The sequence below is a fragment of the Dermochelys coriacea genome, chromosome 4, assembly GCF_009764565.3.
Source record: "Dermochelys coriacea isolate rDerCor1 chromosome 4, rDerCor1.pri.v4, whole genome shotgun sequence".
Classification (NCBI taxonomy): Eukaryota; Metazoa; Chordata; order Testudines; family Dermochelyidae; genus Dermochelys; species Dermochelys coriacea.
In genome coordinates, this window is record NC_050071.1 from 100366225 (window position 1) to 100381304 (window position 15080).

A 15080-nucleotide genomic window follows, 5' to 3' on the forward strand; every position below is an offset into this window, starting at 1 on the left:
ATCTTTAGTCATGGGAAATCAAACTATAGCTGAACAGTTCTCTCCAGTTGTGTATCTGGAATTATACAATAAACAAAGAGAAGAGTGGGGCTGTCAAATATGATAAATAAAATTTATGAGTTTATACATGGCAAATGGGGTCTAGCATTGCCAGATCCATACAAGAGGATCTAAAGATGACAACACAGGTAGAGTGGGAATGGCCTGATTTTGGAATTAAGAGATCTATGAGACTATCCAGTTGTGTTTCCATTTTGACAGCTTAGTTATACTGTTGGTACAGACCTGGATAAGGGATGTATGCTCTACTATAGCTGCTATCCTATCTTACTCTTTATTGGGTAAAATGGCGATCAGAAAGAGAGCCTCAGAATAGGTATACACAACAGTAGCATGAATCCCAGAACATGTAGGTACCTGCTAATTAAATGGCCGATAAAGCATTGAAAAATGTCTTACAAAATGAGGAGGATGATATAAAAAACCCTCTAAGAACAAGGGTTCAAGTTTGGCTAAGAAAAAAATTAAGAAGGAATGGTAAGAAATATGGACCAAAAGAGAAAAAAGGATGAAGGTTCTATGAAACACATCCTGAACTTGAAGAAGCAAAGTAACTATATTTAGAGTTCTAACCAGTCACTATGACCTGAATGGCTATTTATATCCATTAAACATGCACAAACATGGATTCTTTGAAACATGCAAAGATAAAAAAACAGTTCAGCATCTGCTATGGCAATGCAGGGTGAGTTATACAGAAAGAAAGATTTCTTTATGAAGAACTGAGATGCCTCAATGTGAAAGAACATAGTCTGAAAGGATTGGTGAGAGTACTGGGAAAGTGGGGTAGCATTAATTAAGCATTACTGTACTTTTTTAAGGATACCAGGCAGGGTGAGAGGATATATACTGGATTATGTGGAAACACTGGTAGGCGATTGTCATAGCCTCACATTCTGAGGCTACTGCAACATAAAATGACAAGAAAAGAAAGATAGATGGGGGCAGACAAGATAGGAGAACAGACAACCTAAAAACTCCTGAACAAGAATGATGCAGAAGTCCTTCCTGCAAAGAAGGGCTAGCAGCTGAGCCCCGCTGGGCTGAAGGTTGATTGATTTATTATGCTATCTTATGTTAGACTTTGTGGGGGAGGCGAACAGTAGGAAGTGGTCCAGGGAGGTGGCCTCAAGGCACTCCAGGGGGCTGGATATTGTTGTCTCTCATAGGACTGTGGACCAAAACATAATGAGTAGAAGGGCCAAGGCTCTCCTACCAACCACCCTATTGTGGAGGGGGCAAAAGCCTTCCTTCCAGCCCTCCTCTCCAAAGTAAGGAGGAATAGAAACACTGAGAGCCTCGGGGTGAGGAAGAGCCACATGCAGGGGTCCAGAGATGGGCTGAAAACCTTTCCCATTGTGAGGACATGAAACTTTATATATTTGTCTGGACAGAAGAGGACAAATTAAATCAGTGACCTGGCCAGAGGGCCGAGTCACCACCCATCAAAAGGTGGGTTCACATAGTATTGGAGTAATTGCCGGCTAAGTTCCCTCTAAGCTGCACGGCTGCGCAGCTGCCTATTAAGTCCTGTGCAGGGGCTCAGGGCGGTGGTGGGGAGAGATGTCTCTCCCCACCGGCCCCAGCACAGACCTGCCACGGTGGGGAGAGGCGCCCTTCCCCGTTGGCCCCAGTGCGGACCTGCCCCAGACTTGCTGTGGCCAGGGGAGAGGAGCCCTTTCCCACGGCCTGGCCCAGCCCAGGCCCAGCCCAGACCCACCCCGCCGAAGCTGCCACAGCTGGGGAGAGGTGCCTCTCCTTTACCCTAGCTGCTGCAGCGAGAGAGGGCTGAGGGGCATCCTCTCTCCCCACTGCAGCCCTGGGGAAGCCTGCACCCCAAACCCCTATCCAAACCCCACCCCCAGAGCCACCCCCCCAACCCTCTGCCCCAGCCCTGAGCCCCCTCCCGCATTCCAAACCCCTTATCCCTGGCCCCACCCCAGAGCCTGCATCCCCAGCCAGAGCCCTCATCCCCCCATACCACAATCCTCTTCCCCAGCCCTGAGCCCCCTCCCACACACCAAACCTCTCGGTCCCACCCCACCACATGATTTTTGTTGTTATGTGCACCAATATGAAGGTGATGTGTCACACATCATCTCCATATTGGTGCACATAAAATTAATTCCGCAAATGGATGTAAAAAATTGGAGGGAACACCGGTTGCCGGCGAGGGGCACTGGAAATGGGGAAGTGGAGTGACCTAGCCACTAGGCAATGCCACTGGTAAGCCCAGCCCCACGTCACACATACATATGTACAAAGTACTATTGTTATTAACTGTTGTATGTAGCAAAAATAACCGTTGTTTACAGTACATTAAGCTTACCTTAAGAACGGACTCTGTGATACCCCAGGAAAAGTCACAGGGAAATTGACCTTGCAAAGCTGCAGTAGACTCTTTCAGAAAGAAGCCATTTTCTTGAATTATTTCCTTGTAATACAGTGCAGATGACTTTGGAATCCTTTCTTTCTGTTTACTGTTGAAATCTACATAAAATAATCCACGTCTAGTGCTGTAGGCATGTTGCCATTCAAAGCCATCAAGGAGAGACCAGGCTGTGTAACCAAACACATCTATTCTGTCGTATTTAATAGCTGCATAGGAGAAATAAATAAAAATGTGTTATATGTTAAAATATTAATTAATAAATTCAGTATGATTTACAGTTTGAGCATGCATTATAACAAAGTAAAGAGAGTGTTGTGTATTATGAAACTGCCTGTTTCTCATCACTCAGAGCCACTGATTTCCCGAGTTCCTGGGCGTGCTTGACCCTCGCTCCGCCCCAGGTCCTGCCCCCACTCCACCCTTCACCCAACCCCCCATTCCAGCCCCACCTCTTCATGCCCCTGCTCCACTTCCGCCCCACTCCATTCAGCCTCCTCCTCGATCTCTTCCTGCCCCTACTCCTCCCCCTCCCTCGCGTGTCCTGCACGCCGCTGAACAGCTGATCACCAGCAGGCAGGAGGCACAAGGGATAGGGGAAGGAGCTGATTGGAGGGGCCTGCCAGAGGGTGGGAGGGTTGTGGTGGGGAGGAACTGCTCTGAAGGGCTCCCAGTGGGTGCTGAGCACCCACTATTTTTTTCTTTAGGTGATCCAGCCCCGGAGCACCCATGCATTTGGCGCATAGGTAATCACTCATGAGGGTTATTCTAACAAGTAGCAAAGCCATGGCAACATATACATGCTGTTAAATAGCATTTTTTCACTATCAAAGCAATTAGAAAAATATTTTTAAGAAACTAAGGGTATGTCTGCACTAGAAAAGCTACAGCGGCACAACTGCTGTGCTGCTGTAGTTCAGACACTTACTACAGCAACAGAGGGGTTTCTTCCATCAATGTAGTAAAATCCACCTCTCTGAGATGTTTCAGAGTAGCAGCCGTGTTAGTCTGTATTCGCAAAAAGAAAAGGAGTACTTGTGGCACCTTAGAGACTAACAAATTTATTAGAGCATAAGCTTTCGTGAGCTACAGCTCACTTCATCGGCATCCGATGAAGTGAGCTGTAGCTCACGAAAGCTTATGCTCTAATAAATTTGTTAGTCTCTAAGGTGCCACAAGTACTCCTTTTCTCTCTGAGATGGATATCAAGGCTACATTTGGCAAGGCCAGAAAAAAGGCTGTTGCAATAATCAAGATGCAAGATGAGGAGAGCCTGGAGAAGAATTTTAGCTGTGTGGATGGATAGGAAAGGGCATATCACAGAGATGCTGTGAAGGAAGAATCAGTAAAATTTAGATACAACCTGGATTGAGGACCTAGAGAAATCCAACTTGAAGAGGATGACCAAGATACAGGCTTCAGTGACAGACAGGATGGTGTTGCCTACAGTGACTGAGAAAAGAGATAGGAAGGAAGCGTTGTGGGGGGAAGGGGAGAGAGGGCAGATTAAGAGCTCTGCTTTAATCATGTTGAGCTTTAGCTGACAGCTAGACATCCATGAGGAGATGTCAGAGACAGGCTGAGATTTTAGTTTTGACAGAAAGAGTCAGGATTAAAGTAGAGGTAGATCTATGAGTTGTCAGCATAAAGATGGTAGTTGAATTTGTGTTTGGCTGAGATTACACAGAAATAAGATGTAGAGAGGAAAGAGAACGGGACCAAGAACAGAACCCTGTGGAATCCTGAGATGGTGTGTCCACCCTACAAAAGCTCTGAGTAGCTTAATTTGGGCCAGAAGGGGCCAATGAGTTTTATATGCTGCACCTGGAGGGGAAATAGGGATTGATAAAGCCTAATGGCAGATGAAGCCCCTCTGGGGAAAGAATTTGAGTCTGGAAGTGAAAGCATGAAGAGGAGACAAGTGAAAGTGAGTGAAGCATGGAAAGAATCAACATCAATGAACACATCAAATTTAATTAGTTTTCCCATCACTCCAGCAAAGGGCCACTCAGGAACACCTCATTCCTCTTCTCACATCCTCATCCCACCACCTGGGACTTATTTAATGATTTAACTTCATTTGCCTCTTATTTCTCTTTATTGTTTCTTTATCTTTAGTAAGTACCTGATAATCAATTTATATTAGAAACAGAGGGTTTGTTAAAGGTGATTTACAAACAGATTTAAGCAGAAAAAATATAAAACATCAATTTTCTAGACATGCTATGCATATAGCACAGCACTGTCTATGCATATGTTTATACTGGGAAAAATCAAAGCTGTAAACTTTACTGGTACAGCTCTGACAGTGGTAGAAGATGTAGAAAACACAAGACTCAGGCATTTTTATCATGCAGTTGTGGTGTCAGGCTTCAGCCAAAGGGACAGCATGCGATATGCCTCTTGCCTCATTGACAGGCTTGCCACATACTACCAAATTCTGCATTCCCCACTGTGTCCTGTCACACTATATATTAGCCAGTTCTCTTGAAATAATGACTTATATGCAGCATGTATTTTAGTGATTCAAAACATTTTAATTATCTTAGGTTGAAAAATGAAGGGACACAGTATTGAAGAAATAAGGTCAAATTTTAATTTCACTGATTTCAGAGGGTCAAGTTTCCTTGAACCAGCAGGTACAAAGTATTATCCAGCTTCTTGTATTATGCTGCCATTAGCAGCTATCCCATTACATACTGTTGACTTATATGGGTGCTAATTTTTGGTAAAAATTATTCAGTCTGATCTACCATAGAATAATCTTTCATATTATCTCTTGAAACCATATTATATCAGTAAAATATGTATGTGTTCCAGATGTTATTCACAGATAGGCAAAAGATGAGTGTACCTCACAATGAGCCTGTTATTAAGGAGGCCATTTTGTATTCTGAAGTCAAGGTTATGCACCTTGTATAAATAGAAACAATTCTACGCTCTCCCTCACAATTCCTCACAACTGGCTATTGTCTGAACATTACCGAGTACTTCTGAAAAGCAGATCTACAAACTATTCCCATTGCCAGCTCTTCACAGTGAAACCTTTATAAAAGAACAATCTAGTTCTGCTAACTTATTTTACAGTGTGTTGACATTCTTCAAAATTTCAGCATAATCACTTTTTTTTATTCTAAAGGTTTACATCCGGACGTAATTTTATTTTTAAATGTCTACAGATATCAAGTTACTGAACTGACAACTTGCAAATTTATTGTGCACTTATCAGTTACAGAGTGGAAAAGTGTGTGAAACCTGAAATATTTTTTTTCCTAAACTTAATAAACAAATGGATTTAAATTAAATTACAAAATAAAATTTGTTTGCAGACTGAGAACTTGGCTGCTATAGTGTCTTTCATTGGACTGGGGTCTGTAGTGTTGCTTGGCACCATATCCAAAAAAATACTCTCCCTCACAAATCAGTGTCTGCATCAGTTTGTTTCTAGAAGGACATAACAAGTACAAGATTATGTACTATGAAATCTGTCGATGGAAATAATCGTGATGTCAAATTCAGCCATACAAAATTCACTGCAAGATCTAGTAGGACAGGAAAGTGGCTGAGAGGGAAAGATGTTTTGTTCAAACAAATTTCTTTTGTGATTAGTAATTTATTACAAGCAAATTGTGGATTTTTTAAAACAGACATCTCCAAGTCCAGATCTGCACCTGAACTTTGCTACTGTATCTACATGGCACCTGTAATAGCTTGAACCACAATGCTGGAGTTTAACATTCTCAAACATTATGAAAGTTGGGATCTGGATGCACATTTGAACTTTATGATTTGGGGCCATCTTTAAGTTTAATATAGCTGAAAGTTTACTCCAGTATCAAAATGTATCTTTAAAATCATTCTCTCTTTCCCCCACGGAATAACACAGTATGTCTTGAACTTTAACGATTCAGTAAGTTAGCTGCCATAAGTGACCGGTAGCACTTCTCCTTCTAAGGGAAGGTAAATTCTTGGGTTTGAGTCATTCCATGTTTTTAATGTGGCATGTCACATGCTAAAACAATAGCCAACAAGGAGGAATCTGTCTGCAAAACTCTGTGCTACTGTTGCTTATCACAACCAATAGGTGTCACTAACAGAATGAGGGAAAAATAGAAAACTGTGTGTGGGGCAGGGGAAACAAATGTTGAATTTGTAGAGGGATTAAGTATTATTGGAATTATTTACATGTAATACAAAATGCAAACTTTTAACCTTCAAAAAGCTTTCCTCTACTTAAGCCTTATAAAGGGACACTATAAAGATGAAAATTGTGTATTTAAAATAATAATAATAATTTCTGTGTTACATGTTAGAGCTAAAGAATCATTGCCATTTCTGCCATTTATTTACTTTTTGCATTTTTCTAAGTTTGGATAATGAACCTAGACTTGTCAATTTAACTTTTGCTAGTAGGCATTTTTACTGTTTGCTTATCATGTAGTAACATTTCCAATGGTACAGGGTAACTTGTAAAATAAAAATAGACAAGTTGAATTGAAAGAAATGTAACAAACAAGACTTTCTACTCATATTGTTTTGTAAAATGTTCTTTAAACCAAGCATAAATGTTGGGCCTAAGTTCTTTATGTCAGGGGTTATCTTTTGTTCTGTGTTTGAGCACAATGGGCCCCAGGACCATGGTTTGGTGCTACTCCAATACAAATAATTACTAACAATAAACTTAGTCAACAGTATCTCCTTTAAAGAAACACTGAATGTTTTAAAAGTACTGGATTTGTATACAAACCTTGTAAAACCTTATTAATGAAATTCTTCATCATGTAGATGGCTGTGGTGTCTTCTGTTTTCACATGGCTGTCAGTAAACCAACCATTCTCTGCAATCAGGATTCTGGGATTGGTATATTCCAATTTAATCCAATTCAGTACTTCCCTCAAATTGAGTGACAAATTTTGTCCCATTTTAGCTAGTGTGTTTCGGGGTTTAAAATTATTAGGACCAAAGGAAAATGCAAAGAAGTCAGCTGTTCCTTTTATATAGTTTTTCTCAGCCTCAGTGAAGTCGGGTAGAAAAGAATATAATTTATTTTTCAGTTCTTCTGGGTAATCCCCATCCCCATGAATAGGCTTGGCAAACCATCCTAGCACTCTCTCCATGGACTGCTGACACTTATTAATGTCCAAAATATCATCTGATTTGTTAGGTTCAATCCAGTGGGATCCCAAGGTTATTGACAAAAAACCCTTCTGATATGGCCGAAAGCGTGTGTTGTAGTTATGCCAAATTTTTGCATGAGCCTAATGAGAAAACAAAACAAAACAAAACAAAAACACCATTAAATTTCGATTCTCTAAAAGTCATAAGGCATGTATGTAATAATGTGATTCACACTAGTTTCTTGGCAACATTAATGAACAGCATAGGCACAGACAGGTACATTCATTATGCTGTTGAAGTATAGTCACTAATCTCAATAATTACTGATATATTTTAAATCTCAAAATTAAAGTGTCTTTCTCCTTAGCAAAGGTTCCACAAGTTAGGAGTCTCAAAGTAGTTTTCATGAGACAACATTATCTGATTACTATACTATCAACCATGCTGTTCTCTGAGGGATACCTGGATTCGCTGGGCACACAAATCATTCCTGTTAGCCTGCTCCTCTTGGGATACTCTTCAATGAGTCTACCTCACTTAATTGGGCAACAACTCTGCGTGCAAGTGCTCACTGATGGGGTAAGTTTTGCACCGTGTATAAACCTTAATAATTAGAGAAGGGCCCAAGTTGCAAAGTTTGGACTCAGATTTCAACCTTCCCAAAGTTTGGAAGATTTTTGATCCAGGAATTTGTTTCATGCCCATCCCTGCTTTAAAGTTTCTGTAATCACAACTTATCTGATAATGCAAAGTTAGACAATGCAACTTTTTCCTCATGCATGTTGGCTCTGCAGTACTGACAGCAATATCATATTGGTTTTACCAGTAAAGTAACAAGATATGGCTCAGAAGATACATAGGTAGCGCTCACAATGGACCAAATATTGAAGTCATTAGTAAAACTCCTACTGACTTCAATGGCAATCAAATGGCACACTGGGCCAAACCTTAAGTCTATTTTTTGAACGTGATCACATTTGAAAGATGCATAATATGCAGCACATATCAAGATGATCTTAATATGCCATGACAACTCATTCCATGTTCATCATTTAAATAAGATATGAATATAATCAAACTTTGTCTATGATCTATGTATGAAAAACCATATATGAGACCTTAGTATTATCTGAGTGAGAATGGGAGTATGAAAATTATTCATACAAATAGAGTTTTGGATACATGAGGGTCTTTCCAATGGATTTGACACACATGAAGACATTTGACCTCTACTCAGATAAAGGAGTTTGCCAGATAATTGAGTTTACTTTGTTTCTCAAGTGTGGATCTTTACTTTGGGCTGAAAAAAATTGCACTGGTTACATGCAGAGAAAATACTGACAGACGTTAAACACTTATAGTTCTGAGTTACACTGGCATAATTAGCAAGCAAAATAATGCTGCTTAGAAACAATTTTAGTTAAACAATGTCAGACACTTGGCACCTATTTTGGAACAAAAGACACTGCTAGACTCAAAGTGAGTGGTATGAGAGTCAAATACATGCTTGGGTAAGTTAAACAACACTGGAGAATGACAGTTTGGTGAAAACTTGTATATCAGCTGTTTATCGTTGTCCAAGGTCACCATCTCTCTATCATAACATTGATACAAGGTCTATCTTTAGAAACACTGATAAAACTTAACATTAATCTTTGAAATGCAGAATCCACAGCTAAATGGGGAAGTCAGCAAAATGGTATTCAGAAGGCAAATTTCAAGATACAGTCTAATACAATGTCAGTGTTCTCTTAAGATTCCAGTTAGAGAATATCACATCCACAATACATTATTCACCGACATCACAAAAACCACTATCAGAACTGATGCTAGCTGGCGCCCTTGGCAGAGACGTCAATGTGTAGGTAGGAATATAGACCAAACTACTCTCTTAGGGCTTGTCTACACTTAAAATGCTACAGCAGCACAGCTCCATCGCTGCACTATGCCACCATACCACTTCAGTGTAGATGCTAACTAAGCCAACAGGAGGGATTCTCCTGTTGGCGTAGGTAATACATCTCCCCAAGTGGCAGTAGCTATGTCAACGAAAAAATTATTCCATTGACCTAGTGCTGTCTACACGGGGACTTAGGTCGGCTTAACAATGCTGCCTCAGGAGTGTTGATTTTTCACAGCTCTAACCAATGTAGTTAAAGTGATCTTATTTTCTAGCATAGACCAGGCCTTACTCTCTTCCAGGTGTCCCTCCAGCTCAGGACTGGACAGTATGGGAAGGCTTGCTTTGCCACTGACTTATTTAGTACTTGTTTTGTGGCAATTTCCACTGCAGTCAGTCTGACACCTTTTTCAAACACTATCTTCACTCACAGTTATTAATAAAAATAGTTGTTTTCACATCATTTTACAAGAAAATGCCTGCAGAAGTTGGCAGTGTATACTCACTATTATGACTCATGGCACTATCCATGAAGTTAAATACACCAGAAAAATTTAAATACATCTCTAGATGTAGAGATGGAGGGAAAGGGAGTGTTAAAAAAATAGCCCACAGCTAAAATGCAGTGATTCATGGTAAAATGCAATCATGGGGAATTCATTATATGCATATTATCTTTCAGAAGGCTGGCTAGAAACAAATTAAATTAAATGTGCTACTACTATTCAAAAGCCTTGTCTACCCTGGGGATTTCAGCCATTGGTACAGTCACCAGTGTATTTTACTGGTGTTAAACCCCTAATATAGATAGGCAAAACCACTGTAAGACAGGATTTGCACTGATGCTGCTTTACTCCAATTTCAAGCATGGGTAAACTGCATTGGTAGGAATTGCGGCTTAGCTAGTCTACACTAGAAGTTTTTACTGGTGCAGCGGGGACAATAGTATCTGTCTACTCAGCTGTTGTGAGACTTGATTCATTAATGTTTGTAAAGCAAATAAAATCCTCAGATAGGTATTATATAAATGCAAAGTAGCATTAAGGATGGGACCAATTTATTATTCTTTACAGTACTCTGGATTAAACATAAAATATATATCAGTTTTAAAAGTTAGATCACACAAAACATTGGCTGTTTTCAGTAAATATTGACTAATCTTTTTTCAGTTAGAGTTTAATACCTAATCTTTCATTTGCCTTTTAGATCAAGGCTAAACATCAAGGCTAAGTACACAATGGAGGTAACATCAATACTGTTCATTTTATTCTAAGCACATGTGACATTAATTTCAGCACATTTTTCTGATATGAATGTATCAAACATACAATGGACTTGAAGTCAAATACAATGCTAAATTAGTTAATATAAACCCATTAAGAATGCTTAGACTACACTAGCCTGTTTAATAAAATAGGGAAAGTAATGTTATATGTGTTCATTTCTTAACTATCCAGATCGCTGTCTGATAATCATGTTTTGTAAGTCCTTTACCATGCTGTCCAAGGCCCTGATCCTGCACTGAACCTTGTGCAGGGGGCTGCTCCTGCAAACTCACTGTAGGACTGAGGCCTTCATTCATCTATTCCCATGTGATTTGTTATTGTCAGATTATTTTCCTTAAATAAGCAGAGAAGAAAGCATCACTTCTGATGCTTATTTACATTAGTGCACAAAGGCATGAACACTTTAGAATAAGAATTAGAATGAAAAATACAAGCATGGCTATTTTTTTTATCTGTTTAACAAAATTATTCGGTTACTGTGTTTTGTTTTCTTTTTGAAACCGTGAAGAAGCAGAACAAAGAACCTGATTGGATAGGTTATATTTCTGATATTTGTTACCCCTTTCTGACACAACAAGCACTAGTCTATGGCTATGTCTACACTACAGACCTTACAGCAGCACAGCTCTACCGCTGTGGCTGCACCACTGTAAGGTCTCCTGTGTAGCTGCTTTATGGTGGCAGGAGAGATCTCCCGTAGGCATAATTAAACCATCCCCAGCGAACACACCGGCACTTTTGTCAGTGAAACTTATGTCAGTGCGGGGGGGGGGGAATTCACACCCGTGACTGACAAAGGTTTAGCAGACAACAGTGCTCGTGTGACAAAGCCTGAGTTTCAGGGCTTGTTGGTTGTTCTAATTGTTAGTAGAAATTGACAATAGAGTCTAGTATTTTCTCTGATGCAATCTTTTTTATTTACAAGGAATGTACAAAGTCCTACTTCTATAAATGCAGGAAGAACTAAAATCAAAAGGTTAATTGGCTTATAGATCAACATCCCTGACCTAGAACCTCTCTCTACTTTTCTCCCAGAAATACACTGCTGCCAGATGCTGCTTGACTTTCCTTTTTTGATCTCTGACTTTCTCTCAGGGCTTGGCTACACTTACATTTTATAGTGCTCTAACTAGCTGGCTCAGGGGTGTGAAAAATAACTTCCCTGAGTGCAGCAAGTCAGAGCGCTTTAAAGCGCTAGTGTAAACAGGCTCCGAGCGCTGGGAGCCGCGCTCCCAGTGCTCGGAGCTAATCCCTTCATGGAGGTGGATTACCAGGAGCGCTGGGAGAGCTCTCCCCCAGCGCTCATGCACGACCACACTCACACTTCAAAGCGCTGCCACAGGTACACTCCCGCGACAGCGTTTTGAAGTTTCCAGTGTAGCTGTTTCCTCAGTTTCTTGTCTGCACTCCAGCTTGTCTTTTTCACACACACAATCCACACACATCTACTCAGAACAATAGCCAGTGGAACCCTCGTGCTAGGTTTTGGGCAGACTTCATTATGCCTTGTTTTAGGTTGGGCCTCTTTAGTGGTCTCGTACAGCTACACTAAATGAGGGGCGTGTTCACATGCATCAGTATCAATGAGGTTTAGCTTAATACATAAACCAGCTCATAACAGTTATATTATTAGGCCTTGTCTACACTGGCAAGTTTCTGTGCAGTAAAGCAGCTTTCTGAGCTGTAACTCCTGAGGTGTACACACTGCCAAGCCACTTAGTGCGCAGAAACTGCACTTGTGGCACCTTAGAGACTAACAAATTTATTAGAGCATAAGCTTTCATGAGCTACAGCTCACTTCATCGGATGCATTCAGTGGAAAATACAGTGGGGAGATTTATATACACAGAGAACATGAAACAAAGGGTGTTACCATACACACTGTAACGAGAGTGATCAGGTAAGGTGAGCTATTACCAGCAGGCTCCCTCCCACCCCACCCCCCACTGTTCCTCTGATATTCTTGTTAACTGCTGGAACAAGAACACCTTTCTCCCACCCCCCTGCCCCCTGCTGTTCCTCAGATGTTCTTGTCAACTGCTGGAAATGGCCCACCTTGATTATCCCTACAAAAGGTTCCCCCTCCCCCCACCCCGTTCTCCTGCTGGTAATAGCTCACCTTACCTGATCACTCTCGTTACAGTGTGTATGGTAACACCCTTTGTTTCATGTTCTCTGTGTATATAAATCTCCCCACTGTATTTTCCACTGAATGCATCCGATGAAGTGAGCTGTAGCTCATGAAAGCTTATGCTCTAATAAATTTGTTAGTCTCTAAGGTGCCACAAGTACTCCTTTTCTTTTTGCGAATACAGACTAACACGGCTGCTACTCAGAAACTGCACTGTTGCAGTGCTGTAAAAAAACCACCCCAACGAGAGACATACAGCTTTCTGCGCTGTGATGCTAGTGTAGACACCCTGGTTGATTACAGCACTGCAATTGGCCTCCGGGAGGTGTTCCACAATGCCTGTTCTAACCTCTCTGGTCATCGGTTTGAACTCTACTCCCTGCCCTCAGATGACCAACCATGTCAAAACTGCGAATTTTGAAAGTTCCCTTCCTGTTTGCTTGGTGATGCGTACAGTGGTCTCAGCACATCTGTCCAGGTGACCTATGCCTGCTCCATGCACCAGGCAATCCCCTGCTTGGAGCAATGCCAAGCTGCTGGACCTCATCTGCATCTGGGGAGAGGAGGATGTCCAGTCCAGCTATGCTCCAGCCGTAGGAATTTTGACAGATGCATGACAGAAAGGGGCCATGACCAGGACACCTTGCAGTGCAAGGTCAAAGTGAAGGAGCTGCAGAATGCCTACCACAAGGCGCAGAAGGCAAACCGCCACTCCAGTGCTGTGCTCATGAGCTGCTGGTTCTACAAAGAGCTGGATGTGATACTTGCTGGTGACTCCACCTCTACTGCAAAGGCCACTGTGGTTACTTTGGTGACTCACATGCCAATCGAGAGTGGACCGAGCCAGGAGGAGGAAATCTTGGACAAGGATGTGGAGGACCCAGAGGCAGAGGACGACTCAGTGGTCAGAGATGCATGCAGCCAGGAGCTCTTCTCTACTCCCGAGGAGGTTAGCCTGTCAGAGCTTGGCGAAGTGTAAACAGGAGAGGAGGCCCCTGGTAAGTGGCTTTGATTTTGGGAATCGCTGAAGTGAGTTGTTGGGGGCAGGTGGGCTGCATAAAGCAGGCTTGTGTCCGCATGATATAGGTACCACCACATGCCTAGTCTGAGCAGCGGAACAGGGTGTTGATTGACTCCCTCACTTCATGGGAACCTGCCTCAGCGATCTCCATGAAACTCTCATTGAGATTCTGGGCAATCCGCTGCCACAGGTTCTTTGACAAAGCTGCTTTGTTTCTTGCCCCATTAAGGGTAACTTTCCCATGCCACTCTGCCGTCACTGGGGGGAAGGGGAGCATAGGATCATTGCTGCACACAGGCGAGCCACATAAGGGCCAGGGCGGAAGCCGCAGTCTTTGAGAAGACCCTCCCTTGATTCCCTGCTCACCCTCAGCAGCGAGATATCTTCCCTAACGAACACAGCCTGTGGAAAATGTGGGTACAGTAATGATTATAAGGCTCCCCCTACAGTGCTGGCTCTCCCCAAGAGCCATGTGCCCAGTGTACAGTACAGTCCTGGAACACTGATTTCCCTTGCCCCTGTGGTCACTCACCATTTTGGAGGTCTTGTGGCTCATGTGCGCTTGCCTGGGGTCAGCCAGTTAGTGACAGGTATGTGAATAGGTTTCAGAGTAGCAGCCGTGTTAGTCTGTATTCGCAAAAAGAAAAGGAGTACTTGTGGCACCTTAGAGACTAACAAATTTATTAGAGCATAAGCTTTCCTCCAAATGCATCCGATGAAGTGAGCTGTAGCTCACGAAAGCTTATGCTCTAATAAATTTGTTAGTCTCTAAGGTGCCACAAGTACTCCTTTTCTTTTTAGGTATGTGAATAGTGGCTGTGTTTTAAAATCACTGAATCAATGGGGTGTTGCAAACAATACTGCTTTTCTAAAATGTTGCATTTTGGCTTCACAGATATGATCGTGAGAGCTCAGCCTCTCTCTTTGTTATCGCCGGCTGAACGGTACGCAGAATTAGAAAGCGGCCACAAAGAACTAAAGAGGACTTTCTATATCATGTCATGATGCACTCTGCGGCCAAAAAACAAGAATTGAAGGAGTGGCGGGACAGCGAGAAAAGGAACCAAAAGGAGAACGTGGTATGCCAGAATGAAGCCACAGAGCGGCTTTTAAAGGTTATGGAGAGCCAAGTAGACACACTCCAGGCCCTACTAGCACTGCAAACCAAGCAGCTC

The 15080-nt window shown here is 42.0% G+C and overlaps 1 protein-coding gene across 1 annotated transcript in view; it reads right to left on the reverse strand.

Annotated features, from left to right (window-relative positions):
- KLB (klotho beta) overlaps positions 1-15080 on the reverse strand; it is a 64900-nt gene that overhangs the window by 17927 nt on the left and 31893 nt on the right. The window contains 2 exon segments of the mRNA XM_043513953.1: positions 2390-2658; positions 7197-7707. Of these exon segments, the coding sequence (XP_043369888.1) occupies positions 2390-2658; positions 7197-7707 (780 nt within the window).